At 35.8% G+C, this 23,734-nt stretch overlaps 2 protein-coding genes across 2 annotated transcripts; both read right to left on the minus strand.

Annotated features, from left to right (window-relative positions):
* Positions 1 to 4,595: 4,595 nt before the first annotated feature.
* Positions 4,596 to 8,248, minus strand: LOC143587504 (C2 domain-containing protein At1g53590-like). The gene is made up of 12 exons (XM_077068780.1): positions 7,943 to 8,248; positions 7,795 to 7,869; positions 7,379 to 7,522; positions 7,189 to 7,284; positions 6,812 to 6,943; positions 6,587 to 6,739; positions 6,457 to 6,498; positions 6,323 to 6,371; positions 6,125 to 6,217; positions 5,858 to 6,041; positions 4,837 to 5,772; positions 4,596 to 4,797 (listed from the first exon to the last, which is right to left on the minus strand). Exons 1-12 carry the CDS (start codon positions 8,066 to 8,068, stop codon positions 4,740 to 4,742), a joined length of 2,088 nt encoding a protein of 695 aa, XP_076924895.1. The 5' UTR covers positions 8,069 to 8,248; the 3' UTR covers positions 4,596 to 4,739.
* An 11,083-nt stretch (positions 8,249 to 19,331) lies between these two features.
* LOC143587515 (C2 domain-containing protein At1g53590-like) lies at positions 19,332 to 22,985 on the minus strand. The gene is made up of 12 exons (XM_077068787.1): positions 22,680 to 22,985; positions 22,532 to 22,606; positions 22,113 to 22,256; positions 21,923 to 22,018; positions 21,546 to 21,677; positions 21,321 to 21,473; positions 21,191 to 21,232; positions 21,057 to 21,105; positions 20,859 to 20,951; positions 20,592 to 20,775; positions 19,571 to 20,506; positions 19,332 to 19,531 (listed from the first exon to the last, which is right to left on the minus strand). The coding sequence occupies exons 1-12, from the start codon at positions 22,803 to 22,805 to the stop codon at positions 19,474 to 19,476; spliced, it is 2,088 nt and encodes a 695-aa protein (XP_076924902.1). The 5' UTR covers positions 22,806 to 22,985; the 3' UTR covers positions 19,332 to 19,473.
* Between the last annotated feature and the right edge of the window lie 749 nt (positions 22,986 to 23,734).

Here is a 23,734-nt window from a genome sequence, read left to right on the forward strand (position 1 = left end):
CATACAGCCCCGAAAACATAACACATAAATGGGGCTAGAAACTCACCTGAACACGGTTACGTTCACCGTTAATCGTAATCCCTTTATTCAGTTGTGCACGGCTGACTGTATAACAAGTATACGTATCAATTAACTATCACTTCTCATAATGTATTTCTATCTTTATATGACCCACAACGAACGGGGGTCCGGGGGGCAGCGCCCCTGGCAGCGGGGTCTAGGGACGGCAGCCCCTAGCAGGGTCCAAGGGGCAGAGCCCCTGGCTGGGGTCGAGCTGCCAGGTCAGCTTGGAAAATTTTATTTCCATTAACTGTCTTAACACATTTTTCATTAGATTTTTAATTTATTTTCTAAACGAACTTGACTTTAAGCGAAGTTAAACCTTAGGCGAACTTAGCTTTAGGCGAAGTTATCAGGCGAACTTGGCTTTAGGCGAAGTTAAACCTCAGGCGAACTTAGCTCTAGGCGAAGTTATCAGGCGAACTTGGCTTTAGGAGAAGTTACCAGTTAGGCGAACTTGGCCGTAAGCGAAGTTATCAATTAGGCGAACTTGGCCTCAGGCGAAGTTATCGCTTTGAAGGCGAAGTTATCGCTTTGAAGGCGAAGTTATCACTTTGAAGGCGAAGTTGCCCAGTTGCAGGCGAAGTTGCCCAGATAAGCCACGGCTTTGATTTCTGTCCAGCATTTTGGGCGATTTTAACACCCTTGTTATGGTTCGACATCACCCAACCCAACCATTTTCGGTCGTATCTACACTATAAAACTTGGATCTTTAAACTTCAAAGATCAAGAATCATACATTTTTGAGCTTGTTTGGATCTCGTTTACTTGTTTAATCACAACCAACGCTCTCTCTCTCTCTCTCCCGGTTCTGTCCGTTCCTCTCCTCGGCCGGCCAGCGGTGTTTGGTGTGTGGTGTGTGTCTTGGAGTGTTAGAAAATAGATGGAATGAATGATGGTTTGGGGTTTTAGGGGATATTTATATCCCTTAAATCCCATGGACCTAAGGCTCATTCTCATTTAACCCATCTCAATTAATCCAAGTCCATGATCCGCTCCTTACTCGATATTAAATAATTAATAACGCGAAATCACTAAACATAACTTTCTTTATTCAACATTATAAATTTTAGGATGTTACACTCTTCAATTTCCAGTAACCAACATTAGTTTGTGTCATATTTCACACCCACTGCAAAGCGCGAGCTCTCGGCTAATTTACATTTACGAGGGTATCAATTAGCTGAACTGTAGTCTGTAGGCCACCGGTTCTGACACGGCCCTACTAGGCAACCGACCTGGAACTGGGATCGAATTCTTACGAATCTCAGACCCAAAACAAACTTGTATATGCATTGGTGGTTCGGGTTTGCAGATGGTAAGATGGGTTTCACAGGTCGGTTCCTCAAGAGTCACATGTTTGAACTTTTCTTCATGGTTTTAGATACGGTTCCGAAAGGTTTTTTGGTTTTACAAAAATACCACATTAAATACATTTATGGTATGTCAAATGTCCCATTGTGTTGTGTGTATAAACACAAATTTTCTTTGCCGTTTCCCTCTAAATGGTGTATGGGAAACTATCTACCTTTGAAGTATTAATAGTAGTTTTTTTAGATGCCGAATATATTAAAATCAAAACTGAAACCAGTGACTAGATACAATAGGAAAAACGTACACACAACTTAGTCCAAGTATTAATAATAAATGCCGAGTCATTTACAAATGCGGTAGTAATTCTCATCTACACAAATTACTTAAACTTATATTTAATAGAAACATTATTAAATAAGTGAGGATTGAGTAGTCCCGTCTGTTTTAATTTATGTTTTTAAGTAAACGTGTGTTGGTACTTTTACGGTTGGAGAAGATGATTGCAAGTTTGCAACAATACGGATATATGGATTTATCCAACAATACTGGTGGTATGATTAACTAGAATGACTTCACCATTCGGTTTGGGGTTGGGGTTTCGAGTGAATGATATGCTTGTTTCTTTCGAGTTATTTAACAAAAACCAATAAGAAACGCATTCATTTAGAATAAAAAAAACTAGTTTTATACCCGTCCGGTGGACGGGTAGTTAACGTCATAATGACAGTATGGCACAACTATCTCTGTTTGCATTCTCAATCAAAAACGATATTTGAATAAGATCAAAGTAAAACTCGTTCAACTTATAAGTAAAAAGTTACAAACTTCATTATTAGAAAATGTAAGCAAGAAAAATCCGTCCGATGATATATTAATGTAATTTAATTATTTAGATTGGCCACATTTAATCCCTTTCTCAACCACCGTACACTTGAAACTCCAAGGTCGCGAAGGGCTGCATCTAATACATGAGCAAGGTTTTTTGCACCAAGTACAGTTGTAACTGAATTACTATTAAAACCATCCATACCCTGTTTCAAAACAAATGTAACTTAAAAACTACAAGGAAAAAACATCAAATGAAATGTTGTTATAACATAATACCTTATTCAGAGATTCAGATGAACACTTAAGAATTTGGAATGGATTTTAATTTTGAAACATGCCAAGAATCTTCACCCTATATATCACACAAAATACAATAAGGTGAAAATGTGAAATATAATTTATATAACATGTTAAGACCTTTCCATTATACTAACGAGGACATTCATGTGGTCTATATGATGAACCAGATCCATATCACTTATCATAGAACCATTTTCTTTCGATCACCTATATTAATAATAACGAACATTTTTGTTATTAAAACACTATAAAAGAAAATTTAATAACTTGAAATAATTTCAAAGATAAAGGTCAAATTACCTTCAATCAGTAATAAGTTGCCATGTATGCGTTATAACTATTTGATCCTTGAAAATTGATGATGTGAGGTTTTACTCTATAGCCTCATTGCCATCATTAGTGGGATTATTTGAAAAACAAACAGAGCATACCTAGAGAATACCATGTGCCTAGCGTCTTTATGATGTGTTGATCCATTATGCTTCTTTAAATTCAAATCGGGATCCTTACCAAATGCATCCTGTACGTTCCTGCAAAACACATTATATGGGGAAGCCATCCAACGGTCATGTTCAAGTTGCTCATCACTTGTATATATTAGAGTTATTAAATGATTTTGAAATGAATAAAGATTCCTTTAAACCTAGCTAATCTGACCGGTGAATGCACCTCCGTTCTTAACTTTAATGTGTGGCCTAAGTTATCTCTACAAAATTGGAGGTATACGTGGATTAACAATGTCATTAATCTAACTATATAAGTAGTATAAGTATATATAATATAAGAGTGAGGGACCTCTTAAATTTTAAGAGGTACCACTCTTGTTGCATGAAATACAAGTAACAATGCATAAAATTTAAGAATGTAGGGGTAAAATAGTCTTTGCTTATTCCAAAATAATATACAATAATAGTCCTTCAACTTCAATCAAGTTTTGTTAATATATTAAATAGTTACACATTTCCCCCTAATTATAAACCACCTACCCCACGACTTTTTAACGGCCGTAACTTTTTCACACGTTAATATACTTTGTAAAAAATTACACCATAAAAACGAGCATTCTGTTCTCTTTAATTTGAGTATAGTATTGCTATAGTTTATTAATTTTTAAAAAAACTAGCATGTTACGTGATCAGTTATTACCGACAACGGGTCGATCAGGTTCGGCTAATGGTGTTGGAACATGTTAGGGTTGGAACATGTTAATACTAAAAGGGTTAATTTAGTTCATGTCGAGATGAGTTTAGATCGAAAGGGTTCATGTCAAAACGTTTTCGGGTCGGAATAGGTCCGTCGAAACGGACTGAGTTTTGAATTGTACATTTAATCTTTGCTTCTTGCTTTTCGCCACCAGTTACGCGCGTTTAAGTATGACTTTGTTTATACATACCAGGTTGCTCGCGTATAGGCATTATGTGGCGCGCTTACTGGCACTAGTTACACGTCTGAAGCCACGTTAAATGCATATCACCTTCAGGTTACACACATACCGTTGCGAGGTTACAAACGTACTAATACCGGTTGCGTTTGCGCATACACCGCTGCATCGCTGCGGGCAACTGACTAGTTATATAAAACAATAGTGATCATGTTACTTAAAAGATTGACCAATAAGCGCTGAAATTGCTTACATACAACATCTTCTGAGTGATTCCATTCTGCGACAAAAATTGTCAAATCAACAAAAAGAATCATGTGTTTCATAATCAGTAAACCTAAATCTCAGATAATCAGTAAGCATCAAAAAGCGTACCTTGACGGTTGGGCGCTGCCGGAAATTAGGGATTTAAACATGTTGCCGGAAACAGGGAGGCTCCTCTACAAACACTGTGGGTCCTCAGTTTCGGGGAACTATATATTATATAATGCGTTTGAGAACCACAAGAATCGCATAATGCATTTGTACATGTAACCTCCCACGACTTAATTATGTCATATACAATATGTACAAGTACATCATACGGTTGCACAGTTCTTAATATATTACTGATTTTAGAATAAACGTGCCACAATCTTGATATAGCGAAAACGAATAAAACCGCTATGGTTTATGTCCTTTCATGGATTACTCTAATTCCACCCACAAATCCATCTAATTTTAGAGCAAAATAACTAAGTAGATTCACCATACCGAGTTATAAACAAGCAAATCTTTCCATTTACATATAACAAATCCATTGAAACAAAGTACAACCACATCAAAGACAATATATTATCTCCTTCACAGTGAACTTTCAACATGTTTCTTGATCTGCTCTTCTGGAATCATCAATTATATCCGCAACGTCGGTTCTGACTCTATCTGGATCATCCGCATTAACTTCACCCGACCTGACAGGACTCATACCAGCTTCTTGTGAATCCACCTGACCCGGACCAGACAAACCATTCGGGCTTGCCTCACCGTCACCTCGGTATCCAGGTGAACCAACAGGCCCAACCTCGCTCGAAGTGTCTGACTTCACACCTATATCATTATCTTTCCCTTTACTAGACACCTTACGTGATACCGCATGCATCAAACCACGAGCTGAGTTCCCGGTTTGCTTCATAAAACCTTTGACCGTCTCTCTTTTCCTCTTATCCGGACTATTACTCACTTCACTTCCATCTGGGCTCTCTTCAAACCGGACTTGCGGGTCCCGACCAGGTACTTCAAGTTTATCCACCATCACCAACTTCACGTTAACCCCCTTTTCATTAACCGCACGCACGTTTTTATGCAGAATTTCAGTGTCTGCGTCTTCTTGTTTCTCAAAGTTTCTTGATTTATTATCATCCTCGGGTTTCGGGCTTCTTTGAAACAACGAGCCGACTTTATGGAACCCTCTCTTAACCATGTTTCTGGACTTCGGTTTGGCTTCCTCCACACTTTCATCAGTGCTGCTCGACTCATGTGGGAACGGTTCAGAACCAATGCTACTAATCACCGACTCACTGTCTTTATTGATCACCCGATTCTTCCCCTTTCTAGGCTCCCAAACTTGTGCCACCTCAGCACCCGGGCGTTGAACCCATATGCCAGTCTCCCTTTGCCCTTCGACATCAATCGGTTCAAGATGATCGGTTTCTGTTTTATTAGGTCTTTCAGGCGGGTTTTGTGACCCGTTTTCTTTCTGGAATTCGTTCTTAGGTGTGTCGATATCTTCTTTAGCTTCAATAACTGTAACTGCAATATGCAATCTTCCCGTTTTTATGTTTTTAAGGGGCAGCCACATGTCATGTCTCTCGCCATCTCTAAAATCATTAATCTTTACACAACAAACCCTGTATAAAACATGCGCATTGCAATCATATGAACACGAGTTCAAAGTTTAAACCGATGGTCAGGAACTTTTGAATAAAAACGAACCCGAGGGCGTCGTCATAAATGTGATCTTTATCATGGACTTCAATTTCAAGAAGATTAGGCAAATCCCATGAAGTGACAGGAATTTTGAACTCTTCAAGCCATTTTGGAGATAGTGTCTTCTTTTGCGTCTTGGTCTTGAACCGGTACGCACCGAACTGGCCTTTTATGTAAGGATCAGCCAACCCTGAAACACGGTTCGGTTAGCCCATAATCCACGTGTTGACTACACGGCAAGGAATATTAATGAACTTTTTAAAGTAAATTTACCGTTTATGTCTGATGGTTTCATATCTGATCCTTCCACAATTTCCACTAATGCATAACCAACCGGCTCCTTTGCGTCAACTGAAAACCAAGTTTCTAAAACATAACAAAGAAAAGAAAATAATTAGATTTAAACTTTATTACAATACGCGTTAAGAAATAAATTTCATTGTAAATTTCGAGTCAAAAAATCTTTCGTACCTTGTTCGGGTGACACAAATTTCTCAACATCCACCACCAACATATTAGGCTGCAAAAACAGTAACCACCATTTGGGTTATAGTTCATCCTTATCAGGCCAAAAACGTTATATGGGTCAAACAAAAGAAAGTTACCTCCACCAGTGTCTCCTCAAATGCAACTGTCAGAAGCTTATCCTAATAAAGTAAAACAACAGATGACACACATTAGATTGTGTTCATCTGTAATACACTCACTAGTAGATCAAGTTAACCGAGTACTAACCAGCCATCCTGCAATCCCAGGAACTTCAGTTACATCGACACCGTGAGAAAAGATCGGTTTCACTGTCATTTGAAAATATGGTGGTTCAACAAAACAGACCCTCATGCGTCCCAGAAACGGCCATTTTGGGAGAAATTTTATTCCCGCCAATACCTAAACAAATTACATAATTAAAGAAGTAAATCTTGAGTTTAAGACAAAAAAATTAATAAATAAACAGCCGACCTTTCCTTCGACATGCATTCCTGTTATATGCATTTTAGCTGACATCCCAAAACCCAATCTTTTGGTCAGTTTCGCTGCTAATATCGCGCTCATGTCATCGGCCGTCTTAAAATTTAATCCCAGTTCCAAAACCTTAAACATAATATATTAGAAACCAAATTAGAATTAGAAATCACCAAAAAGATATTGGTAAGTGTATGTCTATGATTCCCTTCTAACACAGGTCTCAGATTTAAATAAAGCTTCCACTGGTTTTCTGCCTTAACCCGTTGAAGGATACGTGTCACGTAAGCTGTACTTTACCAGACCAACAGGTGGGGTGCGTGAGTCTTACCTAACGGGTTCTCATGACAACCCAAAAAAGAAAGTTAACTTACCAAATGATCATCACCAGTAGATTGACGACAGACCCTCATGTCTGTAATCATAGGAGGAGATCTTCCCAGATACAAATTCTGAACCATAGCTTCTTTCTGTATATATCGTCACATACAAACATGAAACTATAAAGAGTGCAGATTCGATCATACAAGATTAAAATGAATAATATTAGGATCAGATTCGTACCACGGTCCACGGTTTGTACTTCTCCAGGAACCAAGGTATGATAGGGAGGAGAATCTTCTGTGAGACTATATTTTCCATACATATTGGCCAAATATTTTCAACCAAATGGTTCAACCACCGAACCGATTCTGAATCAGATAATACCTACACAAAACCAAAAAGGGAATTAATAATTTGATAAATTTCAGTTTTTGGGCAATTATTAACCTTATTACAATAAATAAATAATAACAATAATAATAATAATAGTAATAATAATAGTAATAATAATAATAATAATAATAATAAATTTACAAGTAAAAAGGGAAAGAATTCACAAGCCTAACAATTTACTAAATTAATTATCTATAATCTAAGAGCATCATTAAAGCTTTTTGTATAAATATCTTGCAAAGTAATATAAAACAAAGATTTACCCTTTTTTGATTGGCTTGTCTTCTTTCTTCAAACCTCACCTTTCTTCTGAATCTTATTGCAAAATTCTCATGAACCTTGTAACACAGAACACTAATTAAACTATGCAAACATAATAAAAAAATCTAGCTTGCTTTCTTGCTTACTTACCAAGTAAAGATAGATGAAAGAGATGAAGTAAACCAATGGGTGGCAAGAATTGAACGCAGAAAGCAACCATATCACCAAGAACACAATACCCACATGATGAATAATCGAAACCTCCGTTATATCCATGGAGTTGACTTTTTGACTTTTCTATCGTTTTGTCGAATTTAGCTGTTTAAACCATGAAATCAAAGAATTAAAACAAACCCAGTTCAAAAAACACTCTATTTAAGGTTTTGAATGGAACCCAGAAACAGATTTTGGATTAGTGAACGGACATGAAAACCCCTAAATTTAACAAAATGGGTTTTGATTGACGAAGCAGCAGCTAGTGTTGGACTTATGGAGTCTGATACGTGTCCTACAAGTGTATTAATCACATGACAGACGTGTTGTCCTTGCACTGGTTTATCTTTTAACTTTGTCCATTTGGCAATGTGTCGGCATCATACGTGTAATTTTGTATTTCAGACGGATCTAAGAAATACTTTAAATAAATATATTTCAAATATTTGGATACGATTCTACGATTTTTAACAAGGTCAACTTTTCAACCTATTTAAATGTTATTCATGATAATTTCTTTAGGGTGGATCGAATATGAGATCGGTTTTTGGACTATTGGGTTGACGAATGAACGATTGAGGGTCATTAAATGTTTTTAAAACCGGACCAATAATAAATCCGTTGTCTTACTAGTTTTTAGATACTAGAAAAAAAAACATCAATCTAACTGTCTTGATGTTTTTTTTTATATTGTTTTTTGAGTTATGACTCTTTTTTAGCTTACTGTTATGGAATTAAATATTAGCTGGTTAAAATAATAAACTGATTTAGATGGAAAGATAGCACCCCCTCTACGCCACAACTTTTACCTTCTTCTATCTGTTAATCGATTTTACAATTGATCTCTTTTCTTCTGCTTTCATCTATACCAATTACATTGTAACTCATCGTGCCTCATAGAAGGTGTCAATATTCTACACACTCGCCGTATGAGCATAGACAAACGTAGATTGAAAGCTACCTTCGATCGATACGAGTGAGATCTACGGATACATAATCTATAAATTTATTTGCCATCATACTCGGCATTTTATACAACAACCTGTATTGAGTAAGATCACTAGATATGATTATCAGTATTGAATAATGATGGGTCGACCTCTGATCATGATTCGGTGGTTCAACCGTCACGCGTAAAAACCATCCGGTTCAAAGTTCAAACGATAACAGTTAAAAAACACTTAACCGAACTAGTGATGTTTTCATTCCATGGTCTAATATGCCCATGAAAAGATTGGTGTCACCAATTCATCTAATAAGATATCCAAGTTTGTAGAAAAGTTTATAACTAAACTCGTGTCATGTTCTAGTGAAAAAGTTAAAAAGTGGAATATGTTAAGTGAATAAGGTTAAAAGAAAAATCTATTTGAATGTTTGATTGGCCTTTCCTGTCGTTGTAAATGAAAATAAAAATAAGGTTATAAAAATTGGTCCATACAATTGGACCCGTCTTGTTTTAACTTTAGATTTATGTATTATAAAAATCAACTCAACAACTAAACTATAACATAGTAACATACTATACTATACAAAATATCTTAGAAGGGCCCTCAAATGCTAATTAAAGAAGATGGCGACGTGTGAAAAGGTCCGTGGAGCTTCAATTGTCGGCAACCCAAATAATGGATGATATATTAACTTTTGTTATTTAAGAAAATTAATAGCATTTGAAATTTGAAGGCATGTTATTATATATTTATGTCATTATAATTTTAAACTAGTTGTTTTAAACACGGGTTAGAGGAGAGACAATGTGGAAACTAGATCGACATCGGTTTGTTACAATATTGGTTCATACCGTATTAAAAACTTACAAAATTGTTTGTGTAACTTAATAAAACTTGAGGGTTACTAGTTTTAAAAAAAATTATATTTACGAGGTTAGGTATGTAACTTGTAACGGCCCTTATTTCATACGACTCAAACTGAGATTTTACAGTAAGTTGAATGTACGAAGTAAAAATGGAGATTCGTATGTTAGGTACACATTGTTTTATGCTAGAAGTATAGGGAATATATAATGAGAAGCATGTGCAATTACAAAATATATAAACAAGTCTCAATGGTCACGAACATTCTTGGTTAAGATGTGGATTTTCAACCCAGCATTTGAGAATATGCCAATGAGTGAATCCACCTTAATATTGTGGATTAAAAATAAGGAACACATGCGAAAACATTACTTAATTCTAAGTTATGATGAAACAGGAAAACGTAAATTAGTATTTTGAACGAAATGGTTTTAACACATATACCGATGAATTTGTGAAACAAATATTGTCGTCGTATTCAGGGTTTATTATTTGAGCAAAATAACTTGAATTGGGATATTAAAACAAAAACAAACACATAATTTTAGAATACTCTTGTATCATTATAAACAAGAAATTGACTTAAATCTCAATCGATTACCTACACAAATAGGCCTATTATAAGAAAATTACCGACAACAGTATTAGTGGTAGAGTGTAGACATGTTTTAATCTTAAATACTTATAAACGAAACATTTAAAATCTATGGTTTCTCTCTACATTATCTTAATCCACTATATTGCTTTATTTGTAAATGAAGGATACTAATGCATTTGATCTGAATTCTCGAGTATGAGTCTCACCAAACCCAAAATGCTCTTAAACGGGTTATAACATCTCATTAAATTAAAAATTATTATCACCAAATATTTGATATGAAAATCCTAATAAATAGGATATACTAAAAATTAATATATGATTTTGTAAAAAAGATATTATTTATAACTAAGAAACAATTTTATAATAATATAATAAGTGGTCGTGGGTCTCACTAAACCAAAATGATTTTTAAGCCGGGTTTTAATACCTCATTTATTTGTGAAACCATTTTATCATTAAATTCTAAGTATATTATTACTTTACTTACAATAAATAAAATTAAAATCCAAAATATCTAAATATTAAAAACAAATAATATAAAACAACCCCTGTAATAAATAAGATAAAAGCTAGTAATATATATAAATAAACATTTAAAAGCTCTTTGGTTGATCTCTGCATTTTTCTCAAGCCACCAGATTCCATTATTTACGGGTATGGGTCTCACCAAACCCATATATTCCTTAAACAGGTTATAACATCTCATTAAACTAAAAATTACTCTTATCAAATATTTGATATGAAAATTATATAAAATAGGGATATACTAAAAATTAATATATGATTTCTGAAAAAAAAAGATATATATTATTTATAATTAAAAAACAATTTTATATTATAAAAAGTAAGCGGGTCATGGGTTTCACCAAACACAAATAACTTTTAAACCGGGTTATAATATCTCATTTTGTGAAACCCTTTCATCATCAAATATTAAGTATATTATTAACTTTTATATAATAAATAAACTTAAAATTATATAAATATTATAAAAGAATAATGTAACACAACCCCTATAATACGGGGGATAAAAACTAGCATTATAAAAGGGATACAAAAGGCCCAACATTAAAATAAAAAAAAACCCAATGGGCATAGGCCTTGGGCGATGATGTTAATCCCAATTAAGGCTGTTCACGAGCCGAGCTGAACCGAGCGAATGGTTGCTCGTTGCTTGGCTCGTTTACAACCGAACCGAACCAAGCGGCTGAAATTCGAACCGAGCGAAAACCGAAACGAGCCAAAATCGAATCGAGCATTTTTCGATCGAACATCGAGCGATTTCGAGCATTATTTATTTATTTTTCACTTTAAAAACTTCAATAAGAAACAAATTTAAATGTTGTAAATAATATATTTTATAAATAAATTAGTAGTTTTTAGACAAACATGTAATATACTGTAATTTTTTATTATAAATAAGCTTAGAGTGAGATATAATAATCATGTAAACAAACTTTTAGTTTTCTAAAAACTTGAATTGAACAATCAATCAATCAATCATGCCCAGTAAATTCCCACCGACAGCAAAGCTATAAGTAGGGTCTGGGGAGGGTGGGATGTAGGCACACCGTACCTCTATCCAAATAAATAAAGAGGTGGCTTCCAAAGAGACTCTCGGCTCTAAGTACATGTGTATGAAGCAAAATAAAGGAAAATAAAGCAAAATAAAGGAAATCAAAGTTTAACAGTTATATAAAAACTACTACTAATTATAATAATATTAATAATAAGATCACAGTTTAACAGCAATATAAAAGCTAATAATAATTATAATAATAATAATATATGTAAGGGAAATACCATTATGGTATGTGGCCTAAATAACTTAAGTCTAAGCCCTAAGGTATTCAATTCTCTCTAAAAATCCTTAACTTTAATTCTACTTCTCCACGAATTCCTATCCTCAACCATGTCCTCGGAGAGGTTTAGGTCTATCAAATCATGCCTAATCCTCTCATCCCAAGTCAATTTCGGTCGTCCTCTACCCCTCCTCCCCTCTATAGTAATGTTTTCTACGGATCTAACAGGATTCGTCGTCTGTCTTCTCTTTACATGTCCAAACCATCTCAATCTCCACTCTCTTATCTTGTCTGCTATGTTCGTCACCCCTAATCTCTCGCGAAATGTAAGTAACTAGCCTCCTAGAAGGGGCCATGTCTCATTTGGGGGGAATGTAAGTAACGAGCCTCCTAGAAGGGGCTATGTCTCATATGGGAAAAATGTAAGCATTGAGCCTCTTAGAAATGACTATTTTTTATTCAGGGAAATTATAAGTATAAAGCTTTTAGAATGAGCTATTTTCCTTTTGATGGAAGAATATAAGTGCTGGTCGTCCGTTACTATTATTTTAGATCCAGGACTATGATCACAACTCACATGTATAACTGAGTATTGTTTTGTTTGAATTTTGAAAACAAACGAGTTATTTTAGATCTTTATTAATGCGTTTACTTTGTTTATACCAATAGTGGTAATTTTGTGCCCATCTACGGGTAAGTACGCCGATTCGGGGCATAATATATATTCCAAACTCACCAAGCGAGTAAATTTAGACATGAATTATATCTGACACGAACAAAAGGTTTAAGCCTGTTAATATGGCCCGTATAATTTTGTAGTTAACAAATTTTCTCCTACATGTTGATACTATTTCATATTAATCGAACGGACTTGTGAATTAATGTTTTTTTTGTATATAGAAAAATGTATGTGTTTGGTTGTTTTAACATTAACACGACAAACAATCCGACATGAACATTAAATGAACAAAGTTTCCTTCGTTTAGAAAAATAACTTGTTCATTTCCGTTTATGTTCGTTCAATAACAATGCAAACGAGCAATTCACGAATGTCAACGAACAAACATATTAGGCAAAAACCAATTAAAACTAAATGTGAACAACAATGTTGGGCATAAAAAGTTATTGAAACTAGACTGGTTGACAGAAATTGTAGCTGTCACAAATCATACTTCTTTATCAATTGATGAGAAACTTCACAAATTAGAACAAACACTCTTAAACAAATCAGCCCAAAGAAGAACAGAAGATAGATAAGAAAATAAAAGAACTTAGACCATCATTGTGATGTTCTAAACGCCAAACTGATTACAGAAACAACTCTAACAATAGAAACCCTAATTGGAAACAAGAAGATGAACAACTCTACACGAAATAGAAAATAACTTTCGTTTTAATAAACCCATATGGGCTGGGCCTTCTCATCTCCGGTTTTAGGTCCAAGCTAGCATCCATTCGGTTTTAGGTCCAAGCAGAATTCAAGCCCATAAGTAGCCATCCAGCCAATCAGCCCAATAACACTCCAAAAGTCCATAGTGTCTCTGCAACATATTGAAATACAATAGCAAAAATAAATGTTAGTAAGTGTTTATGCAAACAAAATGTTTGACATTGAATTGAAAGTAAATACATATTTCAACAGTAGCTCTTTGTAAGGCCCCGTTACCGGTAGCCCTACTTTCGTGTTGGATTTACTCATAAACACAGTTCTAAATATCAGAGTTAATTAAAACATTTACGCGGAATATAAAACTTTCATAAAACATTACATAATTCATAACTTGTCTCAAAACATCCTTTGTCTTTCAACATTAAAGCATTAAAATTAAAACATCATAAGTCTTCAGATGCCAGACTCTTGTTCGATGCCACGTGTCTCCTCAAGCGAGCTGCCTCATCCTACTCACCTGTGTGCATACTAAAAGTCAGCTACGCTGAGTGAGTTCTAGTTAATCGTACACTATACAATACACATAAACTTATATTCTTTCATTCATACTTTCTTACTTTCATACTTTCTTTTGTATTAACTTACTTTCATATCTTACGTTATAAAGAGCATTACGCCCTACATTTCTCGAGTATTATTAGGGCTCGGTACCTCCTTCCTCGAGTATTATTAGAGCTCGGTACCCTCCTTCCTCGAGTATTATTAGGGCTCGGTACCCTCCTTCCTCGAGTATTATTAGGGCTCGGTACCCTCCTTCCTCGAATATTAGTAGGGTTCGGTTCCCTAGTTCTCGAATATTAGTAGGGTTCGATTCCCTCTTCGTTACCATACAACCATCCTTTCCTTCTTTTATTAACTTTATCACATTCATACACATAAGCATACATATCATACTTACCTTATACTTAGCGTTACAACCTGACAGTACGTGCAATATCCGAAGATCGTTCACGTACCATCAAGCAATCATTCATACATATCACATCATTCACATAAGGCATACACTTATCTCTTAGGATAAGCGTATTAACAAACATATCGAGTATGCATACAGCCCCGAAAACATAACACATAAATGGGGCTAGAAACTCACCTGAACACGGTTACGTTCACCGTTAATCGTAATCCCTTTATTCAGTTGTGCACGGCTGACTGTATAACAAGTATACGTATCAATTAACTATCACTTCTCATAATGTATTTCTATCTTTATATGACCCACAACGAACGGGGGTCCGGGGGCAGCGCCCCTGGCAGCGGGGTCTAGGGACGGCAGCCCCTAGCAGGGTCTAAGGGGCAGAGCCCCTGGCTGGGGTCGAGCTGCCAGGTCAGCTTGGAAAATTTTATTTCCATTAACTGTCTTAACACATTTTTCATTAGATTTTTAATTTATTTTCTAAACGAACTTGACTTTAAGCGAAGTTAAACCTTAGGCGAACTTAGCTTTAGGCGAAGTTATCAGGCGAACTTGGCTTTAGGCGAAGTTAAACCTCAGGCGAACTTAGCTCTAGGCGAAGTTATCAGGCGAACTTGGCTTTAGGAGAAGTTACCAGTTAGGCGAACTTGGCCGTAAGCGAAGTTATCAATTAGGCGAACTTGGCCTCAGGCGAAGTTATCGCTTTGAAGGCGAAGTTATCGCTTTGAAGGCGAAGTTATCGCTTTGAAGGCGAAGTTATCACTTTGAAGGCGAAGTTGCCCAGTTGCAGGCGAAGTTGCCCAGATAAGCCACGGCTTTGATTTCTGTCCAGCATTTTGGGCGATTTTAACACCCTTGTTATGGTTCGACATCACCCAACCCAACCATTTTCGGTCGTATCTACACTATAAAACTTGGATCTTTAAACTTCAAAGATCAAGAATCATACATTTTTGAGCTTGTTTGGATCTCGTTTACTTGTTTAATCACAACCAACGCTCTCTCTCTCTCTCTCCCGGTTCTGTCCGTTCCTCTCCTCGGCCGGCCAGCGGTGTTTGGTGTGTGGTGTGTGTCTTGGAGTGTTAGAAAATAGATGGAATGAATGATGGTTTGGGGTTTTAGGGGATATTTATATCCCTTAAATCCCATGGACCTAAGGCTCATTCTCATTTAACCCATCTCAATTAATCCAAGTCCATGATCCGCTCCTTACTCGATATTAAATAATTAATAACGCGAAATCACTAAACATAACTTTCTTTATTCAACATTATAAATTTTAGGATGTTACACTCTTCAATTTCCAGTAACCAACATTAGTTTGTGTCATATTTCACACCCACTGCAAAGCGCGAGCTCTCGGCTAATTTACATTTACGAGGGTATCAATTAGCTGAACTGTAGTCTGTAGGCCACCGGTTCTGACACGGCCCTACTAGGCAACCGACCTGGAACTGGGATCGAATTCTTACGAATCTCAGACCCAAAACAAACTTGTATATGCATTGGTGGTTCGGGTTTGCAGATGGTAAGATGGGTTTCACAGGTCGGTTCCTCAAGAGTCACATGTTTGAACTTTTCTTCATGGTTTTAGATACGGTTCCGAAAGGTTTTTTGGTTTTACAAAAATACCACATTAAATACATTTATGGTATGTCAAATGTCCCATTGTGTTGTGTGTATAAACACAAATTTTCTTTGCCGTTTCCCTCTAAATGGTGTATGGGAAACTATCTACCTTTGAAGTATTAATAGTAGTTTTTTTAGATGCCGAATATATTAAAATCAAAACTGAAACCAGTGACTAGATACAATAGGAAAAACGTACACACAACTTAGTCCAAGTATTAATAATAAATGCCGAGTCATTTACAAATGCGGTAGTAATTCTCATCTACACAAATTACTTAAACTTATATTTAATAGAAACATTATTAAATAAGTGAGGATTGAGTAGTCCCGTCTGTTTTAATTTATGTTTTTAAGTAAACGTGTGTTGGTACTTTTACGGTTGGAGAAGATGATTGCAAGTTTGCAACAATACGGATATATGGATTTATCCAACAATACTGGTGGTATGATTAACTAGAATGACTTCACCATTCGGTTTGGGGTTGGGGTTTCGAGTGAATGATATGCTTGTTTCTTTCGAGTTATTTAACAAAAACCAATAAGAAACGCATTCATTTAGAATAAAAAAAACTAGTTTTATACCCGTCCGGTGGACGGGTAGTTAACGTCATAATGACAGTATGGCACAACTATCTCTGTTTGCATTCTCAATCAAAAACGATATTTGAATAAGATCAAAGTAAAACTCGTTCAACTTATAAGTAAAAAGTTACAAACTTCATTATTAGAAAATGTAAGCAAGAAAAATCCGTCCGATGATATATTAATGTAATTTAATTATTTAGATTGGCCACATTTAATCCCTTTCTCAACCACCGTACACTTGAAACTCCAAGGTCGCGAAGGGCTGCATCTAATACATGAGCAAGGTTTTTTGCACCAAGTACAGTTGTAACTGAATTACTATTAAAACCATCCATACCCTGTTTCAAAACAAATGTAACTTAAAAACTACAAGGAAAAAACATCAAATGAAATGTTGTTATAACATAATACCTTATTCAGAGATTCAGATGAACACTTAAGAATTTGGAATGGATTTTAATTTTGAAACATGCCAAGAATCTTCACCCTATATATCACACAAAATACAATAAGGTGAAAATGTGAAATATAATTTATATAACATGTTAAGACCTTTCCATTATACTAACGAGGACATTCATGTGGTCTATATGATGAACCAGATCCATATCACTTATCATAGAACCATTTTCTTTCGATCACCTATATTAATAATAACGAACATTTTTGTTATTAAAACACTATAAAAGAAAATTTAATAACTTGAAATAATTTCAAAGATAAAGGTCAAATTACCTTCAATCAGTAATAAGTTGCCATGTATGCGTTATAACTATTTGATCCTTGAAAATTGATGATGTGAGGTTTTACTCTATAGCCTCATTGCCATCATTAGTGGGATTATTTGAAAAACAAACAGAGCATACCTAGAGAATACCATGTGCCTAGCGTCTTTATGATGTGTTGATCCATTATGCTTCTTTAAATTCAAATCGGGATCCTTACCAAATGCATCCTGTACGTTCCTGCAAAACACATTATATGGGGAAGCCATCCAACGGTCATGTTCAAGTTGCTCATCACTTGTATATATTAGAGTTATTAAATGATTTTGAAATGAATAAAGATTCCTTTAAACCTAGCTAATCTGACCGGTGAATGCACCTCCGTTCTTAACTTTAATGTGTGGCCTAAGTTATCTCTACAAAATTGGAGGTATACGTGGATTAACAATGTCATTAATCTAACTATATAAGTAGTATAAGTATATATAATATAAGAGTGAGGGACCTCTTAAATTTTAAGAGGTACCACTCTTGTTGCATGAAATACAAGTAACAATGCATAAAATTTAAGAATGTAGGGGTAAAATAGTCTTTGCTTATTCCAAAATAATATACAATAATAGTCCTTCAACTTCAATCAAGTTTTGTTAATATATTAAATAGTTACACATTTCCCCCTAATTATAAACCACCTACCCCACGACTTTTTAACGGCCGTAACTTTTTCACACGTTAATATACTTTGTAAAAAATTACACCATAAAAACGAGCATTCTGTTCTCTTTAATTTGAGTATAGTATTGCTATAGTTTATTAATTTTTAAAAAAACTAGCATGTTACGTGATCAGTTATTACCGACAACGGGTCGATCAGGTTCGGCTAATGGTGTTGGAACATGTTAGGGTTGGAACATGTTAATACTAAAAGGGTTAATTTAGTTCATGTCGAGATGAGTTTAGATCGAAAGGGTTCATGTCAAAACGTTTTCGGGTCGGAATAGGTCCGTCGAAACGGACTGAGTTTTGAATTGTACATTTAATCTTTGCTTCTTGCTTTTCGCCACCAGTTACGCGCGTTTAAGTATGACTTTGTTTATACATACCAGGTTGCTCGCGTATAGGCATTATGTGGCGCGCTTACTGGCACTAGTTACACGTCTGAAGCCACGTTAAATGCATATCACCTTCAGGTTACACACATACCGTTGCGAGGTTACAAACGTACTAATACCGGTTGCGTTTGCGCATACACCGCTGCATCGCGCGGGCAACTGACTAGTTATATAAAACAATAGTGATCATGTTACTTAAAAGATTGACCAATAAGCGCTGAAATTGCTTACATACAACATCTTCTGAGTGATTCCATTCTGCGACAAAAATTGTCAAATCAACAAAAAGAATCATGTGTTTCATAATCAGTAAACCTAAATCTCAGATAATCAGTAAGCATCAAAAAGCGTACCTTGACGGTTGGGCGCTGCCGGAAATTAGGGATTTAAACATGTTGCCGGAAACAGGGAGGCTCCTCTACAAACACTGTGGGTCCTCAGTTTCGGGGAACTATATATTATATAATGCGTTTGAGAACCACAAGAATCGCATAATGCATTTGTACATGTAACCTCCCACGACTTAATTATGTCATATACAATATGTACAAGTACATCATACGGTTGCACAGTTCTTAATATATTACTGATTTTAGAATAAACGTGCCACAATCTTGATATAGCGAAAACGAATAAAACCGCTATGGTTTATGTCCTTTCATGGATTACTCTAATTCCACCCACAAATCCATCTAATTTTAGAGCAAAATAACTAAGTAGATTCACCATACCGAGTTATAAACAAGCAAATCTTTCCATTTACATATAACAAATCCATTGAAACAAAGTACAACCACATCAAAGACAATATATTATCTCCTTCACAGTGAACTTTCAACATGTTTCTTGATCTGCTCTTCTGGAATCATCAATTATATCCGCAACGTCGGTTCTGACTCTATCTGGATCATCCGCATTAACTTCACCCGACCTGACAGGACTCATACCAGCTTCTTGTGAATCCACCTGACCCGGACCAGACAAACCATTCGGGCTTGCCTCACCGTCACCTCGGTATCCAGGTGAACCAACAGGCCCAACCTCGCTCGAAGTGTCTGACTTCACACCTATATCATTATCTTTCCCTTTACTAGACACCTTACGTGATACCGCATGCATCAAACCACGAGCTGAGTTCCCGGTTTGCTTCATAAAACCTTTGACCGTCTCTCTTTTCCTCTTATCCGGACTATTACTCACTTCACTTCCATCTGGGCTCTCTTCAAACCGGACTTGCGGGTCCCGACCAGGTACTTCAAGTTTATCCACCATCACCAACTTCACGTTAACCCCCTTTTCATTAACCGCACGCACGTTTTTATGCAGAATTTCAGTGTCTGCGTCTTCTTGTTTCTCAAAGTTTCTTGATTTATTATCATCCTCGGGTTTCGGGCTTCTTTGAAACAACGAGCCGACTTTATGGAACCCTCTCTTAACCATGTTTCTGGACTTCGGTTTGGCTTCCTCCACACTTTCATCAGTGCTGCTCGACTCATGTGGGAACGGTTCAGAACCAATGCTACTAATCACCGACTCACTGTCTTTATTGATCACCCGATTCTTCCCCTTTCTAGGCTCCCAAACTTGTGCCACCTCAGCACCCGGGCGTTGAACCCATATGCCAGTCTCCCTTTGCCCTTCGACATCAATCGGTTCAAGATGATCGGTTTCTGTTTTATTAGGTCTTTCAGGCGGGTTTTGTGACCCGTTTTCTTTCTGGAATTCGTTCTTAGGTGTGTCGATATCTTCTTTAGCTTCAATAACTGTAACTGCAATATGCAATCTTCCCGTTTTTATGTTTTTAAGGGGCAGCCACATGTCATGTCTCTCGCCATCTCTAAAATCATTAATCTTTACACAACAAACCCTGTATAAAACATGCGCATTGCAATCATATGAACACGAGTTCAAAGTTTAAACCGATGGTCAGGAACTTTTGAATAAAAACGAACCCGAGGGCGTCGTCATAAATGTGATCTTTATCATGGACTTCAATTTCAAGAAGATTAGGCAAATCCCATGAAGTGACAGGAATTTTGAACTCTTCAAGCCATTTTGGAGATAGTGTCTTCTTTTGCGTCTTGGTCTTGAACCGGTACGCACCGAACTGGCCTTTTATGTAAGGATCAGCCAACCCTGAAACACGGTTCGGTTAGCCCATAATCCACGTGTTGACTACACGGCAAGGAATATTAATGAACTTTTTAAAGTAAATTTACCGTTTATGTCTGATGGTTTCATATCTGATCCTTCCACAATTTCCACTAATGCATAACCAACCGGCTCCTTTGCGTCAACTGAAAACCAAGTTTCTAAAACATAACAAAGAAAAGAAAATAATTAGATTTAAACTTTATTACAATACGCGTTAAGAAATAAATTTCATTGTAAATTTCGAGTCAAAAAATCTTTCGTACCTTGTTCGGGTGACACAAATTTCTCAACATCCACCACCAACATATTAGGCTGCAAAAACAGTAACCACCATTTGGGTTATAGTTCATCCTTATCAGGCCAAAAACGTTATATGGGTCAAACAAAAGAAAGTTACCTCCACCAGTGTCTCCTCAAATGCAACTGTCAGAAGCTTATCCTAATAAAGTAAAACAACAGATGACACACATTAGATTGTGTTCATCTGTAATACACTCACTAGTAGATCAAGTTAACCGAGTACTAACCAGCCATCCTGCAATCCCAGGAACTTCAGTTACATCGACACCGTGAGAAAAGATCGGTTTCACTGTCATTTGAAAATATGGTGGTTCAACAAAACAGACCCTCATGCGTCCCAGAAACGGCCATTTTGGGAGAAATTTTATTCCCGCCAATACCTAAACAAATTACATAATTAAAGAAGTAAATCTTGAGTTTAAGACAAAAAAATTAATAAATAAACAGCCGACCTTTCCTTCGACATGCATTCCTGTTATATGCATTTTAGCTGACATCCCAAAACCCAATCTTTTGGTCAGTTTCGCTGCTAATATCGCGCTCATGTCATCGGCCGTCTTAAAATTTAATCCCAGTTCCAAAACCTTAAACATAATATATTAGAAACCAAATTAGAATTAGAAATCACCAAAAAGATATTGGTAAGTGTATGTCTATGATTCCCTTCTAACACAGGTCTCAGATTTAAATAAAGCTTCCACTGGTTTTCTGCCTTAACCCGTTGAAGGATACGTGTCACGTAAGCTGTACTTTACCAGACCAACAGGTGGGGTGCGTGAGTCTTACCTAACGGGTTCTCATGACAACCCAAAAAAGAAAGTTAACTTACCAAATGATCATCACCAGTAGATTGACGACAGACCCTCATGTCTGTAATCATAGGAGGAGATCTTCCCAGATACAAATTCTGAACCATAGCTTCTTTCTGTATATATCGTCACATACAAACATGAAACTATAAAGAGTGCAGATTCGATCATACAAGATTAAAATGAATAATATTAGGATCAGATTCGTACCACGGTCCACGGTTTGTACTTCTCCAGGAACCAAGGTATGATAGGGAGGAGAATCTTCTGTGAGACTATATTTTCCATACATATTGGCCAAATATTTTCAACCAAATGGTTCAACCACCGAACCGATTCTGAATCAGATAATACCTACACAAAACCAAAAAGGGAATTAATAATTTGATAAATTTCAGTTTTTGGGCAATTATTAACCTTATTACAATAAATAAATAATAACAATAATAATAATAATAGTAATAATAATAGTAATAATAATAATAATAATAATAATAATAAATTTACAAGTAAAAAGGGAAAGAATTCACAAGCCTAACAATTTACTAAATTAATTATCTATAATCTAAGAGCATCATTAAAGCTTTTTGTATAAATATCTTGCAAAGTAATATAAAACAAAGATTTACCCTTTTTTGATTGGCTTGTCTTCTTTCTTCAAACCTCACCTTTCTTCTGAATCTTATTGCAAAATTCTCATGAACCTTGTAACACAGAACACTAATTAAACTATGCAAACATAATAAAAAAATCTAGCTTGCTTTCTTGCTTACTTACCAAGTAAAGATAGATGAAAGAGATGAAGTAAACCAATGGGTGGCAAGAATTGAACGCAGAAAGCAACCATATCACCAAGAACACAATACCCACATGATGAATAATCGAAACCTCCGTTATATCCATGGAGTTGACTTTTTGACTTTTCTATCGTTTTGTCGAATTTAGCTGTTTAAACCATGAAATCAAAGAATTAAAACAAACCCAGTTCAAAAAACACTCTATTTAAGGTTTTGAATGGAACCCAGAAACAGATTTTGGATTAGTGAACGGACATGAAAACCCCTAAATTTAACAAAATGGGTTTTGATTGACGAAGCAGCAGCTAGTGTTGGACTTATGGAGTCTGATACGTGTCCTACAAGTGTATTAATCACATGACAGACGTGTTGTCCTTGCACTGGTTTATCTTTTAACTTTGTCCATTTGGCAATGTGTCGGCATCATACGTGTAATTTTGTATTTCAGACGGATCTAAGAAATACTTTAAATAAATATATTTCAAATATTTGGATACGATTCTACGATTTTTAACAAGGTCAACTTTTCAACCTATTTAAATGTTATTCATGATAATTTCTTTAGGGTGGATCGAATATGAGATCGGTTTTTGGACTATTGGGTTGACGAATGAACGATTGAGGGTCATTAAATGTTTTTAAAACCGGACCAGTAATAAATCCGTTGTCTTACTAGTTTTTAGATACTAGAAAAAAAAACATCAATCTAACTGTCTTGATGTTTTTTTTTATATTGTTTTTTGAGTTATGACTCTTTTTTAGCTTACTGTTATGGAATTAAATATTAGCTGGTTAAAATAATAAACTGATTTAGATGGAAAGATAGCACCCCCTCTACGCCACAACTTTTACCTTCTTCTATCTGTTAATCGATTTTACAATTGATCTCTTTTCTTCTGCTTTCATCTATACCAATTACATTGTAACTCATCGTGCCTCATAGAAGGTGTCAATATTCTACACACTCGCCGTATGAGCATAGACAAACGTAGATTGAAAGCTACCTTCGATCGATACGAGTGAGATCTACGGATA

The sequence above is a fragment of the Bidens hawaiensis genome, unplaced genomic scaffold (assembly GCF_021521415.1).
Source record: "Bidens hawaiensis isolate Kalapana, Puna unplaced genomic scaffold, B.hawaiensis_p1.1 tig00001575_1, whole genome shotgun sequence".
Classification (NCBI taxonomy): domain Eukaryota; kingdom Viridiplantae; phylum Streptophyta; class Magnoliopsida; order Asterales; family Asteraceae; genus Bidens; species Bidens hawaiensis.

Coding starts and splice junctions, on each gene's coding strand:
- LOC143587504 (XM_077068780.1), bottom strand. CDS start 8,068: ATGGATATAACGGAGGTTTCGATTATTCATCATGTGGGTATTGTGTTC. Junction 7,870..7,942: donor CTTTCATCTATCTTTACTTG/GTAAGTAAGCAA, acceptor CTGTGTTACAAG/GTTCATGAGAATTTTGCAAT. Junction 6,218..6,322: donor ATTTGTGTCACCCGAACAAG/GTACGAAAGATT, acceptor GTTATGTTTTAG/AAACTTGGTTTTCAGTTGAC.
- LOC143587515 (XM_077068787.1), bottom strand. CDS start 22,805: ATGGATATAACGGAGGTTTCGATTATTCATCATGTGGGTATTGTGTTC. Junction 21,678..21,922: donor CTACTGGTGATGATCATTTG/GTAAGTTAACTT, acceptor ATTATGTTTAAG/GTTTTGGAACTGGGATTAAA. Junction 20,952..21,056: donor ATTTGTGTCACCCGAACAAG/GTACGAAAGATT, acceptor GTTATGTTTTAG/AAACTTGGTTTTCAGTTGAC.